Raw genomic sequence first — 24,925 nt, forward strand, 5'->3', positions numbered from 1 at the left:
CCAATGTACCATCAAGGGACATAACAACTTAGCTCTCAAGTTTGGTGGCGCATTGGTGGTGTAAGGATTGCTTACATTTTCTTATGTTGCCAATGTTTATCGACACTGGACAGAGATGATCACTTATCATCGGGTGGCCCATTTAAACATGTGTCAACCAATGTTACAAAAAAAACCTATCCAAAAGTGCTTGTTATTTAGAATTTTTGTGCAGGCAAAAATGTAATATTTTTTTTTATATATATGTGAATATTTATTTGAGAATTTAATTTAACCTAAATAATTTTAATTTTATAAAATCAATATTTAATCTGTATTGTATATTATGACTCTGTGACTGCTTGCCAAAATTATAATGTCAGAAATTTGAGTCAGAAACAGATCAAAAGATTATTGTTTTTCTATAAAGATTTGTTTTTCTTTCAATGATATAGATTTTAAAATTGTATTTTAAATATAATGGTTGAAATATGTGTCATATAAATTGTTTTTAGATGAAAGGTAAATCATAAGAGTGTATGAAATGAGAATCTATGCATATGCAATGTAAACTTTATGATAATGTTTAAATATAAATGGTAAACTTTTAAACGTGCAGATAAACCCCCAAATACCGATACAATGGGTATTATGTACGAAAAGCGGCCCCTTAAAAGGCCTCGGTTGGGGCCTCCGGATGTGTACCCTCAAGAACCACGACAAAAGGAGGACGAGCTTACGTCTGCCAACGTAAAACACGGATTCACAACAACTCCACAATCAAATGATGAATTTGGGACAGCGCGAAATTTTAATTACTCTGCCTCAAAAGTGAGAATGTGAAATATTTATAAAAATATCATCAATGTAAACATTAGTGTAACACAAACAACATTATATTAACATATACATAATATTTTAGATTGGACAATTCTTCTCTGGAATCTTATCAAAAAAGGAGGAGCTAAATACCCTACCTGACTGTGGTAGGAAAAGACAGCAAGTCAATCCTAAAGATAACTTTTGGCCAGCAACTGCTAGAACAAAGCCACAAATTGAAGCTTGGTTTAAAGATTTAGCAGGTAAGAAGTGTAAGATTAAAAAAGCAATTTAGTATTTGAATTATAAAACATTTACTACAACCACAACAAGTACTATTATATTATATTATTATTATAAAAAAAATAAAGTATCAAAAGCTTAAGTGAACTAAGATAAATGTATTTATTCACATAGTTTGAGTATTCTTATTATATTCTTCTAATACTATATCTATATATAATCTTCAAATGGTTTAATTGGTTTAATTAATGGTAACACATATTTTTACTTCTAAATGAAACTTAAAAAATATTTCCTATAATAGTGTACTTAATATTGTTTTCCATTTATTGAAAACATAAATAATAAACATTCTGTATAATTTATTTTCACTTCTGTTAACTTATTTATATTTTTAATAAAAATATAATAGCTTTATAAAAAAGAAAATAATAAATTCATATTTAACACAAAATAAGCAATATTGAAAACTTTTCTTATTTGATGTTCAAATACTTATTATTATATTTAGCACTCCATAAATGTGAAATGAAACATAAGTACTCTAGTGGAATCATTTCAAAATGAAATGGTCTTTTTTTTTATAAATCAGATTATAACATATTCTTCTCTTATTTATAGGAAGCAAACCCCTATCTCAGCTTGCTAAGAAAGCACCCAATTTCAATAAAAAAGAAGAAATATTTATTACATTGACGGAATACCAGGTAGCAATGCCAAGAGCAGCCTGGTTCATCAAACTCAGTTCTGCATATACTGTTGCTGTTTCTGAGGCCAAGATTAAGAAGAGACAGCTTCCCGATCCTACGACTGGTACTTACTTTATTTAAAACATTTATCTAATAGTATAAAAATTCATGAGTTATGGTCTTTAAATGTTTTGATTTTTAGAATGGACAACAACATTGATAAAGTTCCTCAAGGATCAGATACCAAAGCTAGCAGAATATTACCAAAGTGCAGTACCAGGAAATATTTCTGATAAGACTCCTCCGTCACAATCAGGTATGTTAAAAAAAATCCAATTGAATCAAATTTATCAATATTCAATTTCAGAAAACAACATCCGTTCTTCAATATATTTTTTTTTATTTGACTACTTGGAAAAAAAAGTGATAACTGCCTAAAAATATAACATAACTTTTTTTAATTTATTATTATTTCAGCCATGTCAATGTATTTGAGTTACCTATTTTATTTATTTACAGGTCAAGGTACTCCCAGTCACAATTCTTCAGGCAACATGCCTGGAGGATCAACACCAAACAGTTCAACAGTACCAAATTCTATGCACTCACCTGGAAATTCTAGTGGTATGAACATATTTCTTGACAACCTTTTTATTTGTAAATTAAATTATATTTTTAACCTGTATAAACTTTGATAGGCCTTGGTTCCTCAACACCTAATTCAAATGAAAGCACTGACTGGAGACAAGCACTGCGACAGTGGAATTATTGCTGCCGCCTGGCTCGTTATCTCTTGGACGAGGGTCTACTGGACAGACATGATTTTCTCACATGGATAATTGAATTACTTGATAAAAGAGCCCCTGATGATGGTCTTTTAAGGTAAAAATATATATGTTTTTGACAGGTAACAAAAATTGTGTCTTTTCTATTTATAAATATAACAAGAAAGACTAATTCTCGTTATTTCTGAAATTAAAATAAAATACAAAATTACTCAATAAAATGTATGCTACTAATAACTATAAACAATTAATATTTTTTGACACAAAAGGATCCTGACCTGATCTTAGGTACCATAGAATTTACAATATATGGTATAACCGGGCATTGCTACACCTAATTTTATTTTCTTCTAGATTGTTCCTGCCCTTAGCATTGCAGCACATGAGTGAATTTGTATGCTGTGAAGGTTTGTCCCGACGTCTCGCCACGTCATGTGCAAAAAAAGCTGCTGCAATATGTTCAGTTTTGTCTGATACTACGCTAAGAGCACTCAATCAGCCCGTTGTCTTCAACAAGAATGCTGAAAAGAATGGTATTTTAAACATTGATATTTTAAAGTTAAAAGTCAGTCAGTCAGCTTAAATTTTTATTTACAAATACAATTACAGCTAGTTTTAATTCGTTTTAACAACAAACATTAAGAAACAATTATTTATATACATATAAGGCTAGGAGTAAAGTTTATATGTAGTTCTTAAATACCACTTGAATTATGTTTTTAAATAGAAAATTTAAAAACTAAGTATTTTTGTTTGACGGTAGAATATAGAATGTATAGTGGTACAAAGACCCACAAAGACGGGCTTACACAATACTACCAAAAAAGAACAATTTTTCTGTTAAATTTATTTCGATAGTATTTGATTAATTTTTTGAAGCTGATTGTACAATTGTATGACCTTTGAATAAAATTATTATTCTATTTTTTTCTTTATTAACAAATACAGAGACAAATGGAACTCCAATGTCCCCAACGAATGAAACCAATGGAGATGTAAAGCAAAATGTCTCGCAAATAAAACGATCTGCAACACCGGCAGATCCTAATCACGGGACTCCTAATCCTAACCATTCCCTGGGAACTCCGAATCCCAACCATTCACTCGGAACCCCCAATCCCTTAGGAACACCTAATCCTCAACAACCGATGGATGTTCAAGTGAAGGAAGAGGCGGGGTCCCCACCAAGAGACACCAAAACTACTCTAACAACAGTGATAGCCTCGTCTCTGAATCCCGTACAAGTTGGCTTCGGAGAGATACTCAACTGCTCGTATCACAGAGATGTTATAATACAGCTTGCAACTATCCTGCAGGTAGTAATACATTTTTTATTATTATGAATATTTACAATAATCGTTTCAATTTGTTTAATCTCATTTATATTTTTTTAATTTTAGGCCAGCCGACATTATTATTGTTATGTGTTGTCTTTGACGTTTTAGATAATATGCATCGAGTGTCCAGCGGCGCTGGTATGGTCGGGCTGTGGCTCGTCGCTGCAGGGCTCCCCGCTCGACCTGCTGCCGCTGCCGCCTTCGGCACTGCCCATGCCCATGATGGACTCCGCCGTCACTGAGCATCACCGGAGGATGGTACTTGCATTTTAATCGTTTTAATAAGACATTTTAACAATAAAACTATAAGGAAATCACATATTAAATTATATGCTCAATATTGTCACAGGTTTATGAAGCAGAACAAGAAATTTCAGCTCGTAGCAAGAAAGCTGAGAGCAAGTGGTGTACAGATAAATGGCAGACCAGCTCACAAGGTATAGTCTATTGCAGTCATGACGAAAGAAAAAAAAAACTAACATTGAGTTGTTGCAATATCAATGGCTAAATCTTGAATAATCAATTGATGTCATTCAATGTGGATTCGAAAAAATTACGTTTTTAATGTTGGTGATTTTTTTATTGGAATATTAAAAGTAAAATTAATGAATACGGAGTAAAGTTAGATCTAAGGTATTTCTAGCGAAGACAGAGTTATAAACAAACAAACTTTACATATTCCATGTAATTTGCTGAAATCTGGTACTCACACAATTCTTGATTTATTTATAATACAAAACTATTACACTTTATTTTTCACACAGATTACCCTGAACGAAAATACAGACAATTCTAAAAATAAAGGTTGCTTTGGGCTTGGTTATTTTAATATTTTTAAACAGCAACAATAATTTTAAAAAGGCAGTTATATTTAAATGTACGGGACATTATATGCGTTCAAATGTTCATACAAAGCAATTCCCTTAGGAAGGCACAATTAATTGTTATTTTTTAATAAAATAAACGTGACAAATACAATCTTATTTGTATTTTGTTGCTGTCTTTACCCGTGAGCGCCATCGTGAGTGAATAGATTCATAATAATTATTGCAACTCAAGTAAGATTCCAAGTGTGAAACGAAGAAAGATTATTTTACTTAAATGTTATTTAAGGGGTGATATCTATACTGTGTATTTCAATGTCAAATCAATAATGATCTAATTCCACAAATCAGCGTTTCCCTACACAACCGCTAAACATATTTATAAGTTGTCAGGAGGCTCTAAAGCCGAAAAGAGTTATTTTATATATTATTTTTTTTTTTATTATTATTTATAGATGACCTTTTCTCTATTGTGTTCATTAGTTTCTTTTTGTATCTGTAACTTTTAAAACAGAATTAATAAGACGAATGTCCTACTTATATTTTACTATATTTATACACATATTACATTTAAATAATTAACTATATTATTGTTATCTTTATGTTGCGGGCCCTCTCTTGTGAAGGCCCCGAGGCCACGGTTGCCCCTATATTCGGCTCGTAATTTATTTCATAAAGTTATTGTTATCTTTATGTTGCGGGCCCTCTCTTGTGAAGGCCCCGAGGCCACGGTTGCCCCTATATTCGGCTCGTAATTTATTTCATAAAGTATAAGTAATATAACCTAAGTAGGTTTCTTAAATTATTATTTTTATTTTATTTTCTCAAGCTCGAGTTTTAGCAGTTCTTGAAGCATTGGACAGGCACAGCTTCGATCGAGTCGATCCGAATAACAACTTGGACACCTTATACAAGGAGGTGTTCGCCAACTGCACCCCAACCAACAAAGATGGCAACCCTGATCCTAAAGATCCGGTAATTATTTTCTTTGATAATTTATTTGACTTTTCACATTACCACTCGTGATAAGATATCAAAAACAGATTTGCGCAAGGAATCAGGATGTTTTTTCAAATTTGATATGGTGAAGATAAAGTTCATTCTACGAAACGAGCTCCCAAACGAAATTGTCCTTGTGTGCTTACTGGTTAATGCGCGTGATGATCATTGGCCAAATCATTGTGCCGTTTCGTGCCGTGTCGTGCCGTGTCGTGCCAAATTCGTCTCGCTTACCTCTAGCCACGCAAATTAACCAATGAAGGGCGAGTATTTAGTTCTCTAAGAGTGTGATTCGTGGAATGGACTATAGCCAGACGACATTAGCTCAAAGGTTCAAACCTACAAATTTTATATTATTTAGATTGAGATTTTGAGGCTAAACGGTCTACAAAAACTCGGTCTCACGTAAAACAAGCTTCGGCGATATCAATTCATTAGAGATGTGGTGTCGTGCTGCAGGAGTGGGCGTGTTCGTACGCCGTGGTGCGCGTGCTGTGCGAGTGGGCCGTGTGCGGCGCGCGCTGGGGGGAGCACCGCGCCATGGCGGCCGCCGCGCTGCTCGACCGCCGGCAGCACCACCACCACCACCACGACCACCAGGGTATGTTTTTGAATATGTCCCCAAGGATTGATTATTTAAATTTGGTGTATGAAAATTAAGACTATTCACTTTTTTTTAATTGAAAATCCTATTCCTTTAGGGTCCGACGACAAGGAGTCAATAAGTTCCGGCACAGGTCTCTACAATGGACCTCCAATTTTCCAAAACTTACTGCTACGTTTCTTGGACAATGATGCACCAATATTGGGTAAATAATACCTAAATATATTAATTTTGATAAAAGATAAATATAATTTTAACAATTCCTATAAAACATTCTATAATTATTATTACAGACGAAAGTCCCAACGCACCGCCGGGCAACAGGCAACAATTTGCTAACCTAGTGCATTTATTTGGTGAACTGATACGACGGGATGTGTTCTCCCACGACGCATACATGTGCACTCTTATATCGAGAGGTATACAAGATAATTTACAACCAGTAGTATATTTAAGTTAGATTTAATTAAGTTTAGTTGCGCATTGACGATGTAAGGAATGGTTATATAAATATCTCTATCGGGTTTGATGTCCTCTTACCATCAGGTGGTCCATTTGCCCATACTCCATAATAGATATCGTAAAAAAGCGCGCACTTATCATTTTAAATACGATGCTTAGAACTTTTTGCTTGTTTTTTGCCTTAAATTTCAGTTTTGCTAATCAAACGCACAATTATTTCTATTTTTGGAAAATGAACTTAAATCATTTAAGCAGGGAAGTGGTATTTAATTTTGATTCAATTCGCACTGGTTTTACGAGTCCAAGATGAATCTTTTCCTACTTATAAAGTTAAACAATATGTTAAGCCATTTAAACCAATACAATATGTTATTGATAACCGATTGAAGATAGAGCATACGTTGAAAAAAAAGTGCCACTAAAATTAAATTATAACTTCATACAATCTGTCCATATCTGTGTATATAAACAGTACCTTAACCTCCTCTATTTGTCAATCGATTAAAAAAAAATCCTAGGTTTTGGATGAGCGATGAGATTAGTGCTGTTATTATGTAAAAGTGAAAATTAGAGGAGAAAAAAAGAAATCAAAACATTTAAATTCATAAGTTTTCATCAAGTTAGCAATAATGAACGGCCTAGTGATCGAAATTCGAATACTGGTAAAATAAAAATGTCGTCTCCGTAATCCCGCAGGCGACCTGATATCGCCCACGGAGCCCACGTCGTCGGGCGGCGCGCACACCGTGGCGCCGCCCGCCTCCAGCGCGCCCACCGCGCACAACATGGACGACGACATCTTCGCCGGCATCGACCTCAAGTCCAAGATGGAGGTATCGCTGATTACTATTATTTATCTAAGTCACATCAAGTCAAACGAGTATCTTCATATTTTAAATTACATTACATATTTTCATACAAATTGACAAATAGGTTACTCATACTCTAAATTCGTTTTGTGTCGAACACCACACAACACACGTCTGGACGTATCCAAATATTTTTGTTTTATGAATTAGTTAATAGGGTATAGGGTGGGTTAAGACATACTAATTTCCATCCGTAACTTCGGGTCCGAGGTTTAGGTACTATGTACATTTTCATGAGATAAAAAAATCCCCTTTTGCTATTCCAAATAATCTATCTCTGTGTCAAATTTCATTCTAATCCGTTCATCCATACTTTTGTATTTATAATTTTAGATAAAACATTTGTATTAAAAATGGTAAAAAATATTATATGTTTTAGGAGAATGTTCGAATGGATCTCGACGACTCCAAAATAGACGACGATCTCGATAAACTACTGCAGCACATTAAGGAAGATCAGCAAAATTCCATGGATGCACCAGATAGTCCTAAGGATCCTGGAGAACCCTCTCACAGGTAAATAATATTTTATGTGTTTATTTAAATGAATTATGTACAAAAAATAAGATAAAAATAATTGATAAGAAGTGATTTATATTTATAAAAATACTATACTTATGATTGTCTGTAACTGAACTCCTAAACGTTTCGACCAATTTCAATTACTTTTTTTTGTTTGTGAATTGGTTTGAGTTGTAGGCAGCTAATATAAGATAACCATGAAGGTATACTCTTATCCGATAACTTTGTCATAATCATATATAAACAATGTATATTTAAATTTAATAGCATTATTTTTGTGGTGTGCAAAGTTTATGATTTTACAAGAGGATCCTAGAAAAAAATACAAATCGTAAAATAAAAAATAAATTATTGTGTGGTAAATCTTTACTTTTTAAATATTTATACGTATCGGGAGTGAAACGATCAAACCTACACTATTTAAAATATACATATAAATAAATATATCATTGTAAACAGTGATTGTTGAAATAATTAGTCGCTGAGTGCTTTTCGCCGGTTTCTTAGGATTGAGATTTCTCTTAATTTGAACCAGCGGTATATTTTTGACAATCAATAAATAATATTAACTTTTGAAAATATATGAAATTTCATAATATCTGTGTGTGAATCATAGACTTCGACATTATTTGATCGATTACTATGTAACTTGTGATGTAAATATATATTATTCATGTCAGTTAAAATTTTAATATTGATCCCACAGTGTTAACTCGCCAATGATGGGAGCAAGTGGAATGAGTATACCGGGAATGCAATCCATCGGAATGGGTCCTATGTCTGTACCAGGTATCTATCTAAGTTTTCTAATTATTATTCATCGTTATTTGCTTGTAAAGTGTGTAAAGTGCATGGAAAAGATTAGTCACACTATAATACCACCAAAAGCCGCATTGGCTATTGCTCAATTGATTTGTGTGTTTATCACAAATTCCCTCCATTAATGGGTGGCTCTACTACTACTATTTTTGTTGTATTATGTTAAAATGATTCTATTCGACAATTGATTTAATTAAGGCCTGTAGTTAGGTGTTAGTAGCCTGTAGGTAAGTTTGCTAATATGAAATGGGATCGATTCAGGCATGCGCTCGTCGAGCTCGACGGGCGGCGGGGGGGGCGCGGTGTCCCGCCACTACCACTACACCATGCACTTCGCGCTGCCGCCCACCGAGCCCGAGCACACGCCGCACGACGCCAACCAGAGACACATCCTGCTCTACGGCGTCGGCCGCCAGCGGGACGACGCCAAGCATGCGGTCAAGAAGATGACCAAAGGTACTAATGACGAACCGTTAAAAAAATATATTCAAAAACAACTAACTATAACTATGGACAATCTTACGTAGTTAAAAAAAATATGAACTCAAATAAAGACTTATTTTATAAAGTATGGTATGGTATATGGTATGTCACGTCAAAATGTCAGGTTAATTATTATTATCAACGACTTTTTTCACGGATTGTTTTGTCGTCAGAAATCTGCAAATTGTTCTCGAAGAAGTTTTCGATCGACGTCGCCGAAGGGGGTAAAATAAAAAAGCATTCCCGCAGCGAATTCAACTTCGAAGCGGTGACCCATAAGTTTCAGGTAAGAAAATCTGTATATTTATTTAAAGTTCACTTGGTAATGCAGGCGGGAAAGGGTAAATTAATGTGATCAACATGGGTACTGTTAAATACTAGAAATAATTACCATTTCTTACGCCATCGATGTGCTGATGTAATATTCCTTGTGCCTATACACTGGCCGACTCGCTCTTCAAACAGGAACAAAGTATTTTTTGTCTATCGATGAAATAAATAATGACTGATGAGCTGCTATTAATCAGAGAAACTTGCAAAAAAGATCTGTAAACGAATATGAACAGCCTCGATTGGTCGAAATGTTAAGCGATACTAACGCCACTCCCTCCCGGGCGCAGGCGATGTCGATGTACGAGCAGGGCGCGGTGTCGTGGGCGGTGGGCGGCGCGGTGTGCGAGGCGCTGGCCGCCTACGCCGCGGGCGCCACCACGTACCTGCCGCAGCCCGAGCACGTGGCCTTCGCGCTCGACCTCATGGAGATCGCGCTCAACGTGCACGGCCTCATCGAGACCTGCATACAGGTGACGAGCGCACCTCACTCTTATACGTATTGTATTGTTTTCGACCGCCTTTTGTCTAGGCCGCAGATCTGATTTTGATATAAGGCTGCAGATCCTGAGGTCTAAATAAAAATATAACAAAATATTGGGTTTTTCTGTAGAACTTCTCATTAACAGCCTGGAGGCTGAACTCATTCCGGTCGTGTCGGATTGTGCACCTGTATTTGTGCACACAATTGTGCACTATAGTTTCCTGTGTAGTTGCCTGGTCTCCTGTGAGATTGAACGCCGTAGCCGAAATCTGACAACGAAATCACCTTTGTTAAAGTAATGTAAATGGACCTTTTCGACTTCGCCCGTACTTGTAATATAAGCCCACGGCTGTACCAGATCCTGAAGGAGCTGTCGGAGGTGGAGGCGGCGCTGCTGTCCCGCGGCGCCCCCATCAGCGGCCTGGCGGCTCCGCGCGCCTACACCTCGGCGCTGGCTCTCTACACAGTCGGCGCGCTCAGGAGATACCATTCTTGCTTGTTGCGTACGTCTCTATATACATTATTTTTTTAGGCTATCAAAAAAATGGAACTTTGATGCTGTTGTTTTAATTTACAAAAAAACAAGTCACACGAAAAAATTGCCTACATTTATAAATTTTCACCTTTGCCCAAGGGCACTAAGAAATATAACCCACTTCATACAATACGCTGACACTTTATACATCACACTGGCTCACTCATCATTGAAACCGGAATGCGGCTATACAGGGTATTACTTGATGGGTCTGGATAAAGCCTTGCCTCTGTTATAACATTTTCCTTAAACCATAGTCACTTCATGTTAAATGTATTTATTAATAACCTTAACACTTTTTAATACTTATGGTTTATCATTATCTATCTGAAAATAAAATTCAGCTCTCTTTGTTTCAATCTGCAACTCGTTTGACTGTAGTGTGTGTGCACCCCACAGTGTGCGTGGAGCAGACGTCGGCGGTGTTCGAGCAGCTGTGCCGGCTGGTGAAGTGCGTGGTGAACCCGGGCGACTGCGGCTCGGCGGAGCGCTGCGTGCTCGCGCAGCTGCACGACTTGTACAAGGCTGCCGCGCATCTGTTCCACGCCCCGCACGCGGATACATTCGCTAATGCTTATCCTAAAATCAAGTAAGTTTCTATCGACGTGGACAGACTAAAGAAATCCCTTCAAGTTGAAAGCGACTCATTTTACCATCGTCTAACACAAAAGTATTTCATAAATTCCAAAACCTGCTTACAATAATAATTATATTTTGAAATAATATTAGAAATATGTATAAAATACTTGTTTTTTTTTTTTTTAAGACAAGCACTTTACTCTCCACTGACCCCGACGCCGTCGAATTACCCGTACAATCCGCAGTTTTTGAGCGAATTCTTCACCAACCCTAGAAAAGGTTTAGTAAATTTTATATTTCTCACATTTCTTTAACTCTTACGGAATCATAGTTTCATAAAAATTATTTAAAAACAGCTATCAATTTCATACAATCAGGAAAAATCGAGGTGTCGTGGGCACGTCAGGTGGCGGAGTCCCCCGCGAACAGATACAGCTTCGTGTGCTCCGCCATGCTGGCCGTGTGCCGCGAGGTGGACAACGACCGGGTGAACGAGCTGGGCGTGGTGTGCGCCGAGATGACGGCGCTGTGCAGCAGCCTGGCGGCCGAGTGGCTGGGCGCGCTGGTGGCGCTGTGCGGCGCGCAGCATTACCCGCCGCACGCGCAGCACGCCACGCCCGCGCTGTACCCCGACCTGCTGCACCACCGCGACCTGCACGACGCCGCCGCGCACGACGCGCTCGCCGTCTTCACCTGCATCCTCGTCGGTGAGCCTATTGTTCCACGACATTGATCGATTCGAGTTGATGTAATTGACACATTTTTGAAGAATTGATCCTAATAATATTTCTTTATTATATTTAGATCAAAGCGCATTATCAGTTTTTTTTCTCAAAAAGAAGCTAAAGCTAGTTAATGATTATTTATTATTTTTAGCGAACTAGTTTGGTAAAAAAAGAACATCTTAAATAGATTTCTGTCGGTTTGTATAGCGCGGCACTGTTTTTCGCTGGAGGACTTCGTGCGCCACGCGGCGCTGCCGTCGCTGGTGAAGGCGTGCGGCGGGGGCGGCCCGCTGCCCCCCAACGCGCCCTCGCCAGACGCCGGCGCCAGGCTCACCTGCCATCTGCTGCTCCGACTGTTCAAGACCGTGGATACGCCGCAGCCCGGTACTAGAAATCACTGATCGTGATATGAAATACGGGAGGGAAGAGGGAATGCTTAGTAAATAACCAATCATCAATATCTTTCCGAATCGGTAGAAATTTTTGACAAAAATAAACATTTGTCTATGACATGCTTCTGTCTCTCTAGATTTAGTAGTATTCCTTACGCCCTCTACTTACTGTCTTTCGGCGCTATTGACACGGAACCTTATCCTCGATTGACTTAAAATTATTTGTAACTTAATTTTATGTCAGTTAATTTTATACGAACCTGTAAGAACGATAGCTACCTAAGTGCTACCTATACATAAGTAATGATTTTATTTTAAATATCTTCCTGATTTATATCACGTGTCCGGTCCGCAGGTCTGTACAGCGTGTCGACGTCCCCGGGCCCGGGCGGCGCGGGCGCGGGCGTGCGCCTGTCGTGCGACCGCCACCTGCTGGCCGCCGCGCACAAGAACATCGGCGTGGGGCCCGTCCTCGCCACGCTCAAAGCCATCCTCAGTGAGTTATTACACCGATTCCTTAATCTTCCACCCTAACTGAGAGACATGTTTGTCTATGGGAAAACTGCGATAGCAACAGAATATAATATCTATTGCCTAGTGAGATTACGATAAGACTTGATCAAGCAGAGAATAATTTTACGACCGGAGGCACGGGACCGATAATCGGCTTGCTCGTTTTCCTAATCAAGGGGAATATGATATTTCCAACTTTCTAAATCCAAGTGGATATTTAGAAATACTTGACCGAAAATGATTGGTTTGAGTGGACCTATGCTTCTTTTTGTAAAGTTTTAAAATAAATTTCTATTGCAATAATTGGTCAAAATTGCCTAGCCTTAATTTTTTTTATATTTCCAATAGTGGTAGGAGATTCAACTGCTCGGGACGGCGGCAAGCCGAGCGGGAAGAAGTCAAGCGAGCTCTCTCACATACTGGGGACCAGCGACACCGTACCTACCGACGCTCAACTAGATCTCATGTCGTAAGTACATTGTACACCTTACATCCGAACAGATTGTCTTAATTTTTTATTTATTATCTACATAGAAAACGTGCAATTTTAATTCGCCTAATGCCACAGATCATATTATTATTTTCAAGTACCACTATTGTTTATGACGTATAAAATATTGTTTTTTAATTTATATATATAATATGCAAATGTTTTTTATTCTTAGGATGGTAGATACAGAGATGAGTGGGGGCCATAGAACTCCTAGGTTTGTTTTTATTTTATGAGTTATGAGCACATTCACGTACCTTCATGGCTTCACAATTCCGTGTGGTTGTCACCTCATTACCTCGCCCGGTCCTGTCACCTAACTATGAAACTAATTCAATATTTTTGAATGTTATATCACAATTTATTTTGCGTATTATTGTTCAAATAGAATGGTTTTTTTTTTTAAACGAAACCGATTTTTGGAACGCTTTACTTATAAATTTACTTAATATATACACTACATTTTATATTCTATTTATATCAAGGACAAAAAGACAATAGTCCGAATATTGTACACATTACCATCACACATCTTAAGTACTGAGTACTACAGATCTAAAATAAGCACATTTTTTTTCTCCTGTGTTGGGTTAAAAAGGATAGCAAATGCTATCGTCTTAATAGTAATCGTACCCCTTCCTATTATAAGATCTACATTTAATTGAAAGGGTAAATAGGAACATATTACTAAAAATTCTCAGCGAATATATAAATATATACATACATATTGTAACATAATCATTACCAATACCATTTACTGTGTTTCTTAGCTTTCCGTCTTCACCAAAGCTGGTGATAATTCTTATAGATATACTATATAATTCACATATAATACAAACGAGGATTGATGATAAAATAATACGTGAAATAAAAATATATCTGTACAATTTATACCTCTCTTCTTCTCTTACGGTTACCAGATTACTATTACCGGTTCATATAATCAAAACATCCTTAAAATATATTGTCAATAATTATCTGTTGCTTTGCTTTTCTTGTGTTGCTGATATCATTATCATAATATTATGTTAAGATTATTGGGATAGACGAATAAAACGAAAACCTAACATATTTTTTAATATCAATGTTAGTTTTATATAAATTATTCGTGAATAACATTGCAAGCTTTTATTTTACACCTGGTAACATGCAATCAGGTATAATAAATATTGGTATTTATTGAAAAGGACAATTAAATAAAAGCTTGTTTTAAAAAAAAAATCAAATAAACAATTGTATTAATATAATGTATGTAAATAACGATATCATTAATTTATATTCGTTAAAACAATACGAACTTGGTATTGAGAAAGAATGATAAGTGTGTACATGAAAATAGTTACAGCCTATTCCAATGGAAGTAGGAAAAAAGATAAACAAACCTAAGATTTACGTATTTCAGGCGATTTGATAATAAATCCGCTATGTTGTGCACTACTAAGAGTTTATGATTAATATATCTTTATTTATAATACAACACTATTGCACTTGACTACTTATTTCCACTTTAATTTACTTCCAAAATTCCGATAACAGTTTCGTCGACGTTCAAAGCGCCATTTTATTGCAAATCCATAGTGAATATCATAGATCAATCAAATCAAACAAGCTCTCGACCAATGATATCGCGTCAATTTACTGTCAATTAGAGAAATTACCGAACTGTTGGAATATTTTAAAATCTTTTGAAGATATTGTAAGAGACTCAGTTTTTATACGTTACGTATTATGTTTTTGTTTTGACCTATACGTGTAATATTTTCTCAATAATTCTGTCTAATTGTCAATAATCCTTTCACACACACTTATCGTTTTTTTTTATTTGTAAATAACATAATTTATGAAATGTAAAACACTGATTATATGTAAGTCTTATTTAACATTATTAATGAACGTGTTATTAAGTAACATATCATTGTATAATTAAAAATATTCTCGATAAATAATAATATTATACAGAACTGGGGATATGTTTTTTTTTTTCTACTATGTATTCGTATTTATTTCTGTCACGTATCAAAATGTTCATTTAACGCGTTTGTTAATAACGTGTATTTAATATCGTTTCGCTGTCATTAATCTTAACGGGATCTAATGTTTTTAAATTATTTTACTAGTAATAAAATATATCGTACTTATTTACAGAGGAAGCGGTGGTGTAGGATCAACTCTTCTAGACTCCTCCCAGTCTTTGTCATCGTTAGCGAGGCGCGTCCTCGCTGAAATATGTTCCGAAGAATGGGTCCTACAGAAATGTTTACAAAATCCTGATGAACTGTATCAACCAGATATGCTTCTGGACTCGATGCTAACACCGAGGCAGGCGCAAAGGTCAGAGTAACAAGAACGACTACCATTTGTGATTGGATTTCGATTATCTGCACACTAAATATTGGATATATTTAATATTTCATATTGTTCATGGTTTACCAATGTTCTTTACGGATTTAATCTTCTGATGTGGTCACCACTGCTTTACTATTACGATGCAATGCATACGACAGCAACCATGGACCCTAAGATTATACGTCTCTTCCAAAAATGTTATTAAATCCAAGAAATTTCAATAATTTCCACATGTATTTGGAAGGGAATAATTATTGTCGTTCAACATTCTTTGACGACTCTTTCAAATCAAATCAAATGTATTTTACTCAAGTAAACTTTACGATAAAGCCTTTTTGAATAGTCCATATTTAATTATTCGCGTAATTACGTCCTAGAACGAATATTGTAAATAGTTCGGAGAGGTCTTTTCAGTATACAATTTTAGTATCTAGCTTTACCCCATAACATTACACCTTATTTATGTATAATGGAAAAGGTATTGCACACGAGTATTAGGTATCTAGAAGGAGCCTTATTAGCGAGTGCTTTTATTTCAAATGTATTAATAATTGTTGTTATTTTGTTATTGCAGATTACTTCATATGATATGCTATCCTGATTCGGCAAGTCACACGCACCCTGACCTCGACCAAAAGACGATGATTACTCGTTTGCTTGAGGTAACATAAATTATAATATCTATAATGTTTACTCTCATTGCCAAATGCTGAAATTGACAATTGAAATACATATTACAAAGTGTTATGTCACAAGGAAATATATCAGACTTGAGAAATAAACTCAATAAAATTTCATTGTTTAGTTTTTTATATATGTCTGCCTGTAAACTCACGAGCGTGACCTGCGTAGAACCTGGAGCAGTGGTCGCTGCGCATGTCGTGGCTGGACCTGCAGCTGATGTTCAAGCAGTTCCCCAACGGCTCGTCCGAGCTGAGCGCGTGGCTGGACGTGGTGTCGCGCGCCGTCATCAACGTGTTCCAGCAGCCCGCGCCGCCGCCGCCCGACAAGGACAGGTCACCACACCATCCCCCCGCCCCACTGCCCAATGCCGCTACGGCCGCTCGATACAGACGTGTAACCGTGTCATTCGCTTCAGGATGGGGACGGAGCGCGGCGTGGTGAGCACCAGCAAGTGGTCGGAGTCAGTGTGGCTCGTGGCGCCGCTGGTGGCCAAGCTACCGCCCGCCGTGCAGGGACGAGTACTCAAACAGGCGGGCCAGGTAAGAGCACCACATTCTCAAAGTTTTTAATATACTCATAATTATAATTAACACAAGGTGTGTTTCAAGTTTATTTTATTTCGTCAGATATTAGAAAGCGGGTGGGGTGCAGGTTGCAGCGGGAGCTGCTCCAGTGGCGGTGGCGGTGGAGGCGGCTCTCACCGGGACTGCAAGAGCCACCAAAGTCCTAGCTATAAAGGGTAACTTTTCTACTATTTATATACCTTATGTACTAGGTCTGTATATATATTCAATAGATTTATATTCATATTATTTTTGTAATAAAATGCAGATGGAGACGCTGAAAATAACTAGTTTAAGTCAAAAGAAAGTTATTAAAAGAGAATCCATTATTATATATTTCATAGTTCATCGGGTGCCGGAGGTGGTGGAAAGCGAGGAGTCGGCGGTGGAGGGAGCTGCTCATGCGGCGCCTCTGCAGTGCGACTCGCCAATGAGCCGCTTCTGTCGCTAGTGTTAACTTGTTTGCGGAACCAGGACGATCAGAAGGTATAAACTAGTAGCTATTTATAATTAACAACAAACGTGGCACATCCATATAACGCGTTGCGTCGGCCGCGTACGTCCGCAGGAGAGCCTGCTGAGCTCCATCCACGCGCAGCTGTCGCACTACCTGACGCACGCGCGCGACCACGAGCGCAGCGCGTGCGGCGACGCGTGGCACGACGAGGCGGCGCCCGACGCGCTGCAGCTGCGCTTCTCGCTCGCCGGCGGCATGTTCGACGCCATCCGCCGCTCCTACCAGCTCACCGCCGACTGGGCGCTGCTGCTCACGCAGCTCGTGGCGCACCAGCTCATCGACGCTTACAACAACAGGTGCGCCCCCCCCCCCCATACACAGCTGTCGTCAAATTGTTTAATTATATATATTGAGCTTTCTTCAAATATAGATCTGTATAAAAGTTTTCTGAAATATACCATATATGAGATGTGGTAAGAACTCACTCCCCTTTCGCCTTGTGTTGTGTACGTTCTCATAAAAATTCAGCTCATTCAACTAACGTAGTTTGTTGTTTCGTGTTTTGTTTTCAATCGTTATTATGTGATAGGACTTTTTTATCCGTTGTCGTCTGTCTTTATCGCGATGTTTTGAATTTTTCTTTTTAAATTTAATGATGAATAGTAATTGTGATTTGAAAAAAAAGAATTAATAATGCACAATAATTAATAAGTCGCGTAGGACATTTGTTAACTTAGTTTGTAGTTTTGAGACGACTCGACAAAATCATCAAAATCTCTGTCACATAACTAACCTGGTGGATTGCTTAATTTTCCTGTGTCTGATCATTCGTAAACTACGCAGCAAGTCGAACCATTTAAAACGCTTCGGGCTCTATTCATAGTCATTGATAATATAAAAATGCATATAAAACCGCATATTAATACCGATCATTTAAATCATCGTGTCGCTTCTGACGTCATACGCGACTTGCTGCGTAGCGTGGCTCCATAATTGTGTCGCTACAATAAATTTATTGTAGTCTGTGTCACAGCAACTTGTTCACAACCTTGATCGACATGCTCGCAACTCTGATACATTCGACGCTGGCTGAGGGCAGCGACGACAATAACCGGAAACACTATCAGAATCTCATGAAGAAATTGAAGAAGGAGATCGGGGACCGCCACGGACCGAGCGTCCAGGCAGTCAGGCAGCTATTGCCTTTATCAAAGAACACAATAATAGAGGTACCTATCGCAATATTTTGACTCAAATGGTCTGATACGAGTACTATTTAATTCGACAAGCATTACTTATCGTTTTCATATGAAAGTATTAAAATAAGGAGAGTGTTATTTCTTACTCAACTAATGTGAACATTTCTAATGTGTGCAGGTTATCGCTTGCGAACCTCTCGGCTGTCTCGTGGATCAGAAAGGGAACAAGATAACAGGGTTTGATAGCGACAAGAAGCAGGTACATTGATTTAAGTATATGATTAAAATAAAGAGCCAAAAACGTTATACGAACGATATATTTTGCATGGCGACAAATACCTTTTTCTTTTACATAAAAAATATATACATCCTCTTTGTTTGTTTCTCATGTGTTTTTGACTGGTGACATTATTGCGGCTTTAAATTGTAGGGTCTTCGACTAACGGACAAACAACGTGTTTCGAGCTGGGAATTGGTGGAAGGAGGTCGTAACCCCGCTCCGCTTTCTTGGGCGTGGTTCGCGGCCACTAAGATAGAGAGAAAACCACTAACATATGAAAATGCTCACAGGTAAACGAAAAGTATGAAACCGTTAAGACCGAATCCTAGACTTACTTACCAAGGAGACAGTTTAAAATAAACTGTTCCATTCCTGACTAATATTATATAGGCGAAAGTGAATTTGTATGTAAAGCTTTCGCGTCTCAACTAAACAGCAATCATCAGTCAGGTTTACAGAAAAAAACCATAGAGTACAGTAGACATGCTCAAAATTTAAATGCTTGACCGCCTTGGGACAACAATATACAAGATATATAAAAAAATAAATAAACAATGAAGATTTAGAGTGCATTACAGAACCCAAAAAATCAATATTGCATTTTATTTATAATCTAAATTTATAAAAATTAAAGTATTTACAATTAGAGTATGATTAGAGTTCTTCCTAAAACAAAAAAATCTCTTTCGGGGGAAGAGTTAAAATTAAGGTGGTTGGTATGTATTTTGCAGCATGTTTTTCTTCTGACAGAAAATACTGACTGTATATTATCACCTTAGGACTTAGTGAAAATTGCATCAATTTTATTGCGTTGATAATGAAGAGAATTTTCTGGCCGAGGAAAATTTTCTGGAATACATCTACTAATAAATGCATGCATACATAAATTTTTGACTACATCTACTAGTTAGATGTAGTCAAAATTCGCTTGATAAACTCGTGTAACACTGATACTGTTACTGTTAACAGTATGTAAATGTACCACTGCTGGGATAAAGCCTCTTGCCTTTTAAAAGATTTTAAGGCTCTTTTATAGTTATTGGATAGCAATATACATTATATTTTTTTCTTTAGGTTATTGAAATACCATACACACAGTCTCGTGAAACCGTTAAGTTACTACTTGGAGCCTTTGCCCTTACCGCCGGAAGATTTAGACACAAATGACAATAAACAGGTAAGAACCCTCATATTAAAAACAGGCAGTCTGCCCAGACGTGATTGGTTTTAATTATAATAATAATATATGCACAAAAAAATCCTATTCCGAAAATTCCCAATTATCGATATTTTATTTAACTTCACTTGATGTGAGGGTCAAATCTTGCAACACATTTTAAACCATTTTCACATTGGTTGGTCACACCTTTGTACTTCTTTGTAAATACATATATATTTATTGATAGTTGCGTGGTTGGCGCATTGGAATTGTATAAGGAATGATTAGAATACGATAAAAATAATATATATATATGTATATATATATATATATATATATATATATGTGTGTGTGTTTGTTGTTTTCAACATTTCACGAGTGAGAGTCAAGAGTGAGTTCTAAGAAAATAGCACTATAGGACTCTAAATATTTAGGCATAATAATAAAAATAACCGAACATGAAATCAATATTTTAGAAATGTATAATATACGTATAAAAGTTATTTATGTCTCAGGACAATGGAAGCTTGGACTCTAGCCCCACTGGCTCCGGAAAAGGCCGGAAGATGTCGTGCAAGATGAGCAACAAAATCAGCAAAAAACCAAAACCAACAACTCCGGTAAATAAAAAAGATATATTTAGTATATATAATTCAAACAATGAAAGTGAAATCATGGATCTTGATTTAGTTATTAAATTATCTATAGAATTATAAAATGTCTACCCGATTACAATGTTAGCTTATTATATTCATTACATTACATTAACAGCCTGTAAATTTTACACTGCTGCGCTAAGGCCTCCTCTCCTTTTTGAGGAGAAGGTTTGGTGCATATTCCACCACGCTGCTCCAATGCGGATTGGTGGAATACACATGTGGCAGAATTTCGTTGAAATTAGACACATGCAGGTTTCCTCACGATGTTTTCTTTCACCGCCGAGCAAGAGATAAATTGTAAACACACATTAAGCACATGAAAGTTCAGTGGTGCTGGCCTGGATTTGAACCCGCAATCATCGGTTATGATGCACGCGTTCTAACCACTGGGCCTTCTCGGCTCTTTCTTTATTTCGGCTTATTAAATTCGCTTTGGCTCAAATCAAATTAATCTGTCTAAGCCTGTTGTTATATCATAATGATATGTTAGCCTCCAGAAAAAATGCCTAAAGTGATCCTTAGCTCTATACAACGAACGACCATCTAAAATTAAATTCTTAATGCCATTTTGTTATCTGATTATGAATTATCATTTTTGTCATTCTCACCTATATCATATATTTAAGACAAACGGAGCGACTACGCCGGGTGGATCAGCAGCCAGTGGTGCCGCAGCCGCGCAGCAGCCGCAATTCATGCAGCAGCAACAGTGGTTCCCGCCACCTGGACAAGGATATTATAATCCACCAGGTTTGTTATCTACAACAACAATCATTCAATTGGAATGAGAAAAGGAAAAATGTGTCCAAAACCATATAAAAAATAAACATATGATAAGAATAAAATAACCCAATTAAAAATCAATGTAACGTTACACAGCAGGAGTAAGCCCGCGTGGCGTGGCGCCCCCCTCCAACACTCAGTCGAAGCAAGCACTCAGCAACATGCTACGACAGAGGCTGCCGTTTACGCAGATGTCACAGATGCAGGTAAACTTTATGTTGCACAAACACAGACGTACGTCAGTACGTATATATATTAATCGCGAACCTTTTCAAAAATATCATGCTGAAAAATAAATAAAATATATAAATGTCTCTGCGCATTGTTATCCAGAGCGGAGGTTACCCAGGAGCGCCACACCCTCGCGGTCCGTACCCACGACAAGGTATAAGACAAATGCAGCCAAACCAGATGGGACAGATGCAGCCCACGTAAGATAAATCATAAATTATGAGAAGTACTCCTTATATTGTTAATATGGTAAAAAAATAATTAATTTAAATTTTAGCCAAATGAATCCCATGAGCGCGATGGGTGGTATGGGACCAATGGGCCAAATGGGTGGCGTCCAAATGGGACCTGGACAAATGAGCGCTCAAATGGGCGCTGGACAGATGAGTGCCAATCAAATGGGTAGCGCACAAATGGGTGGTGCACAAATGGGCGGTGGACAGATGGGTAGCGGGCAGATGGGTGGCATGAGCGGGCAGATGTTCGGCGGACAGTACGGTAGTATGCAGCAGAACTATGGATACGGACAACAGATGATGCAAGGTGGCCAGCAACAGATGATGAGTCAGGTAATAAAAATATGTTTACATATAACTATAAAAACCGGTGAAGTGCGAGTTGGATTCGCGCACTAAGGACTCCGTACGATTGACTAAGTAACAACACTAGATACACAAATCTTATATTGGGTACGGAACTCTAAAAAAATGCATAACGTGACACTAAATATAAGTACATTTTCTATAAAATAATTAATTATTAAATAAAACCAAAAATTTAAGCATTTACCTGGTACTGATTTTAATGTCGGGCAAAAAGCAGCAAAAAAATCACTTGTTGTATGAGAGCCTCTCCTATATATGTTTTTATTTTAATTTTATTATTTAATATTAAAGTAAATATACGATTACGTATTTTGTGAAGCGAAGTAGAAAAGGGTCCTGTTTTTACCCTTTGGGTGCGGAACCCTAAAAATTAAACACATGTATATAACGAATGATTAATTTTCAGGGAATGGGTCAAAGTAACCAAATGGGACAAATGGGTCAACCAGTTAATCCAATGGGACAGGGTGTTAATTCTATCGGTCAGAATGTTGGCCAAATGAATCAAGGAGTAGGACAATCCGGCCAGATGCCGCAAGGAATGGGGCAGATGGGTCAAGGCATGGGACAGATGGGACAGGCCATGGGTCAAATGAGCCAGATGGGCCAGGGAGGCGGTATAGGAGGTATGAGTAATCAAAATGCACCGATGGGGCCGCAAGGAGGGAACGCCATGGGTGGATTCCCTGGACAACAAACATTCCAACAGGTAAAATATTGTTGTGCATTAGTTACTTACATTATTTTATATGATTCAAAACATTTTTTTTGTCAGCAGAATATGATGAGCGGGCGTGCAAGTCAAGAGGCATACTTAGCGCAACAAAGGCAAAATGCAAGACCACAATATATGCAGGTTAATAAGACATTTTTATCTGATACTAAAAAACCATAGTGAATCTGTTGACTAATTCTAGTGATCTAACAATCACAAGAGCTTAATAGTCGATGATTGACACAATTCTCGTGTTAAAATCCTTCCTATATAAGCTTGATATTTTGATCAACATTATTATTACTATGAAAGAAGAAATTAGAATTTATTATTAGTGACATGATAAACAAAATTAAAAAATAACTAAACTAATGAATGTTTATATCTCATACAGCAGGCACCTAATGTCACAATGGGTGGTATGGGTGGTCCCGCGCCGCCATACCCACGAGCGCTTCAACCAGCGCAAGCTGGCCAGTACCCGCAGATGGCGCAGCAGCAGCGTATGCGTCAGCAAATGCTTGCCATGCAGCAGCAGACCCCACTCGTGCAACACCTGCAGCGACAACAGTACCAGCAACCATATTAACACATGTATAACTAAAGCGAACACACCAGAACACCTAGTCGTACCAATAGAGGACAATGGCTTGCTATAATGTAGATTATAGTCTACCACAGAGAATATCATAACAAACAGGAATCCTTTTAGACTGAAAAAATTAAATGGAACAGTGAAAATATTTGATATGATCAAACATAGTAAAATTTCATATTGACTTCGATATTTCCAATAATTTTTGTTTCAACGAAACTACAACAGATATAACAACGTGTACTTAGGTAAAGATTTTACCACTGTTGAATTTTATTGTAGTTACCTAACAAAGGTAAGGAAGTTGAGAGAATACAGTATGCAGATTGTGTTAACATAAAAAATATAAAATTAACTTTCATATCACTACGAGATATTTTGTTCAGTTAATTGGGATTATTATTACAACCAACATAATAATGTTATATTCATTTTTAAATTTCAACTCTACTCTATTTCCTATTCTATACTTCTATTATTTTCACAGAATAAACTTTTAAATATTTTTTTCGGAATTATGTGTTCATACTTTTGAGTTCAACTCTTGAACAGGTTTAATTGAAATGAAATATTTTGTAAACATAAAATAAGGTCTGCGTTGGGCAAAAATGACATTTCGTCAAAGATTTATTTTATTTTTGTAATAATTAAATAAATAGATAATATGTCAGACTAAGTGAAATAGTGATATATTTAGAAATAATAATAACAATTTTATAATTGTTTTTATTTATATACAGTAGATGAATTTTGTAACACAATGTAAATATTGTATAAGAAATAAAAAAAATCGTAGATAACTTGTTAATTATTTATTGATACCTGAAAAATAAGTTTTACCAAATAACTAAAACCTAAGTTCAAATCGCCATACAACAGTTATTAAATTAAATGTTTAAAAAATATCATATATACAGGGTTATTGGTAATTCGACGTATTCCCGTTAGGTGGTGATAGGGGTGACTATTTGCGATAATTTTATCCCCCAATAATCCTGTATATTGAGATTAATATGATATGAAAAATATTCTTTACTTCAATTCTTATTCCAGATTTATTCGTTTATATAAATTTAAATAAACCAATTTTTCAGACTCATTCTTAGAGAATGTTATACCTTACTTCACTAAATATATAAACACTTTTAACTAATATAATTATATGCA

The 24,925-nt window shown here is 36.8% G+C and overlaps 1 protein-coding gene across 2 annotated transcripts; it reads left to right on the plus strand.

The window, feature by feature from the left end:
- The first annotated feature begins 365 nt into the window (after window positions 1-365).
- LOC125068626 (mediator of RNA polymerase II transcription subunit 12-like) lies at window positions 366-24,558 on the plus strand. Of its 2 annotated transcripts, none has more exons than XM_047677869.1 (48): window positions 366-501; window positions 599-810; window positions 902-1,061; window positions 1,663-1,854; window positions 1,933-2,046; window positions 2,250-2,354; window positions 2,429-2,612; window positions 2,870-3,048; window positions 3,464-3,831; window positions 3,961-4,110; window positions 4,202-4,289; window positions 5,506-5,651; window positions 6,135-6,276; window positions 6,377-6,484; window positions 6,573-6,698; window positions 7,438-7,574; window positions 7,990-8,126; window positions 8,839-8,921; window positions 9,213-9,407; window positions 9,608-9,720; window positions 10,055-10,237; window positions 10,607-10,751; window positions 11,183-11,372; window positions 11,550-11,641; window positions 11,719-12,069; window positions 12,295-12,471; window positions 12,835-12,975; window positions 13,341-13,461; window positions 13,658-13,699; window positions 15,628-15,813; window positions 16,403-16,490; window positions 16,681-16,844; window positions 16,928-17,051; window positions 17,139-17,251; window positions 17,420-17,561; window positions 17,644-17,888; window positions 18,554-18,761; window positions 18,910-18,990; window positions 19,162-19,301; window positions 20,086-20,188; window positions 20,686-20,790; window positions 21,456-21,579; window positions 21,709-21,818; window positions 21,946-22,043; window positions 22,121-22,412; window positions 22,855-23,157; window positions 23,227-23,304; window positions 23,558-24,558. In XM_047677869.1, the coding sequence occupies exons 1-48, from the start codon at window positions 495-497 to the stop codon at window positions 23,750-23,752; spliced, it is 7,287 nt and encodes a 2,428-aa protein (XP_047533825.1). In that variant the 5' UTR covers window positions 366-494; the 3' UTR covers window positions 23,753-24,558. The 2 variants fall into 2 exon arrangements, with proteins under 2 accessions (XP_047533825.1, XP_047533833.1); XM_047677877.1 differs by having other exon boundaries at window positions 11,740-12,069.
- Window positions 24,559-24,925: the final 367 nt, after the last annotated feature.

The sequence above is a fragment of the Vanessa atalanta genome, chromosome 2 (assembly GCF_905147765.1).
Source record: "Vanessa atalanta chromosome 2, ilVanAtal1.2, whole genome shotgun sequence".
Lineage (NCBI taxonomy): Eukaryota > Metazoa > Arthropoda > Insecta > Lepidoptera > Nymphalidae > Vanessa > Vanessa atalanta.